We start from the raw sequence: 2,078 nt of genomic DNA, 5'->3' as shown, positions 1-2,078 counted from the left end.
TTTTTTTTTTTTGAGATGCACTCCTGCTCTGTCACCTCCACTTCCTGGGTTCAAGCGATTCTCGTGCCTTAGCCTCCCAAGTAGCTGGGATTACAGGTACATGCCACCCTGCCTAATTTTTTTTGTATTAATTTTACTAAAGATGGGGTTTTGCCACGTTGGCCAGGCTGGTCTTGAACTCCTGACCTCAAGTGACCCACCCACCCCAGCCTCCCAAAGTGCTGGGATTACAGGGGTGAGCCACTGCACCCGGCTAACTCCCATTTTCTTTTATTTCTCTCTTGTGACATTTATCACTTTGTTTCTTTCCCTTACTCATCTTGTTTTGGCTCCATCACTCCCCTTCTGATTCTCTTCTGGCCACGGGACCAGACCATTTAATGCCCCAACATCACTGTTACTTAATATATAAGACTTAGGTGGCCTCAGAAGGAAAAATGATAGTTTCACTTCTGCACATAGATGGAAGCAGCCATGACTCAGTCCTTTTCAAACTCTTGTCCAAGCCCATATCCATGTTCTAAACCCAAACCCATAAAGTCTCATCTCCCCAAGCTTACCTCCTGATGACCCCTTATCAGGCTGTCCACTGAAGCTGGGAGTGTTAGCACGAGGTGGGGCTGAGGCACTACTTGGGACACCCCGCTTTGGCTTTTTGGCTGGCATCTGTGGATCAATCTTTAACCCCTTCAGGGCCTCCGTAGAGAGATTACGTTTGAGTACAGCTGCCTTTTTGTAGCCATCATATAACCCAAAGGCAATGTCTCGATTAGTAGTTGTCCAGGAAATCCGTAAATCTACTAAGTGCAGCTGATGTGTATGAAAGGTAGGATCCCCATCACGAGTAGAGAGCTCCTACGAAACAGGAAAAGGACTTCAAGGCTTCAGGTAGCGTGGAAATTGCCCCCAATGCTGCTGTTTCACAAGGGCAGTGATAAGAGAAAAGTTTGTTGAATAAGAAACGTGTTGGCCAGGTGCAGTGGCTCATGCCCGTAATCCCAGCACTTTGGGAGGCCGAAGCGGGCGAATCATGAGATCAGGAGTTTGAGACCAGCCTAGTCAATCTGGTGAAACCTCATCTCTACTAAAAATACAAAAAATTAGCTGGACGTGGTGGCTGGCACCTGTAAACCCTGCTACTCAGGAGGCTGAGGCAGGAGAATCACTTGAACCTAGGAGGCAGAGGTTGCAGTGAGCCAAGATCACGCCACTGCACTCCTATCCGGGTGACAATGAGAGACACGGTTTCAAAAAAAAAAGAAAGAAAAAAGAAAAGAAATTCGCTGGGCAAGGTGGGGAGACAGACCCTGGAGAAAGAAAAACTAAGTGGTCTTGGCTTATGTATTATATTACATTTGAACTATACCTGTATTTTGTTTGTTATTAAAAAATGTTTTTAGAGTTCCTCTACAATTCTTTTTTGAGAAATGGAAGTCTATTTTGCCCAGACCGGTCTTGAACTCCTGGCTTCAAGCAGTCTTCCTGCCTCAGTCTCCCAAGTAGCTGGAACTACGGGTACAAGCCACTGTGCCTGACTCCACTTTATTTTATTTTTAAAATATGTTTATTTATTTGAGACAGAATCTGGCTCTGTCTCCCAGGCTGAAGTGCAGTGGTGTGATTTTTTTTTTTTTTTTTTTTTTTTTTTTAAGAGACAGTTTCACCATTTTGCCCAGGCTGGTCTCCAACTCCTGAGCTCAAAGTGATCTGCCCGCTTCAGCCTTCCAAAGTTCTGGGATTGCAGGCATAAGCCACCATGCCCCACTCCTTCCCTGGTTCTAAGCAAGAGGATGCATTTGCAAGATGGTTGGCAGGGTCAGGAGTACAGTCAGTGGCTATGGAAACAAAAGTTAGTTGTTGCTATGGTAATACAGAGCTGCACTCTATCTAAAGGATGGACACAGCACCAAAACTAGATTCCGGAATGTAACAAACTTATCATTCCTCAGACTCTCAAACTAAATTTTTTTCTTAAGAACAACGAGTTTGGCCGGGCGCGGTGGCTCAAGCCTGTAATCCCAGCACTTTGGGAGGCCGAGACGGGCGGATCACGAGGTCAGGAGATCGAGACCATCCTG

At 45.8% G+C, this 2,078-nt stretch overlaps 1 protein-coding gene across 1 annotated transcript in view; it reads right to left on the bottom strand.

Annotated features, from left to right (window-relative positions):
- The window catches only part of KIAA0100 (KIAA0100 ortholog), a 59,845-nt gene that overhangs the window by 18,276 nt on the left and 39,491 nt on the right, over positions 1–2,078 (bottom strand). The window contains exon 25 of the mRNA XM_011997552.1: positions 561–855. Coding sequence (XP_011852942.1) covers positions 561–855 — 295 coding nt within the window. The remainder of the gene's footprint in view (positions 1–560; positions 856–2,078) is intronic.

The sequence above is a fragment of the Mandrillus leucophaeus genome, unplaced genomic scaffold (genome assembly GCF_000951045.1).
Source record: "Mandrillus leucophaeus isolate KB7577 unplaced genomic scaffold, Mleu.le_1.0 Scaffold541, whole genome shotgun sequence".
Classification (NCBI taxonomy): Eukaryota; Metazoa; Chordata; class Mammalia; order Primates; family Cercopithecidae; genus Mandrillus; species Mandrillus leucophaeus.
This window is presented reverse-complemented; position numbering and strand designations above follow the sequence as displayed.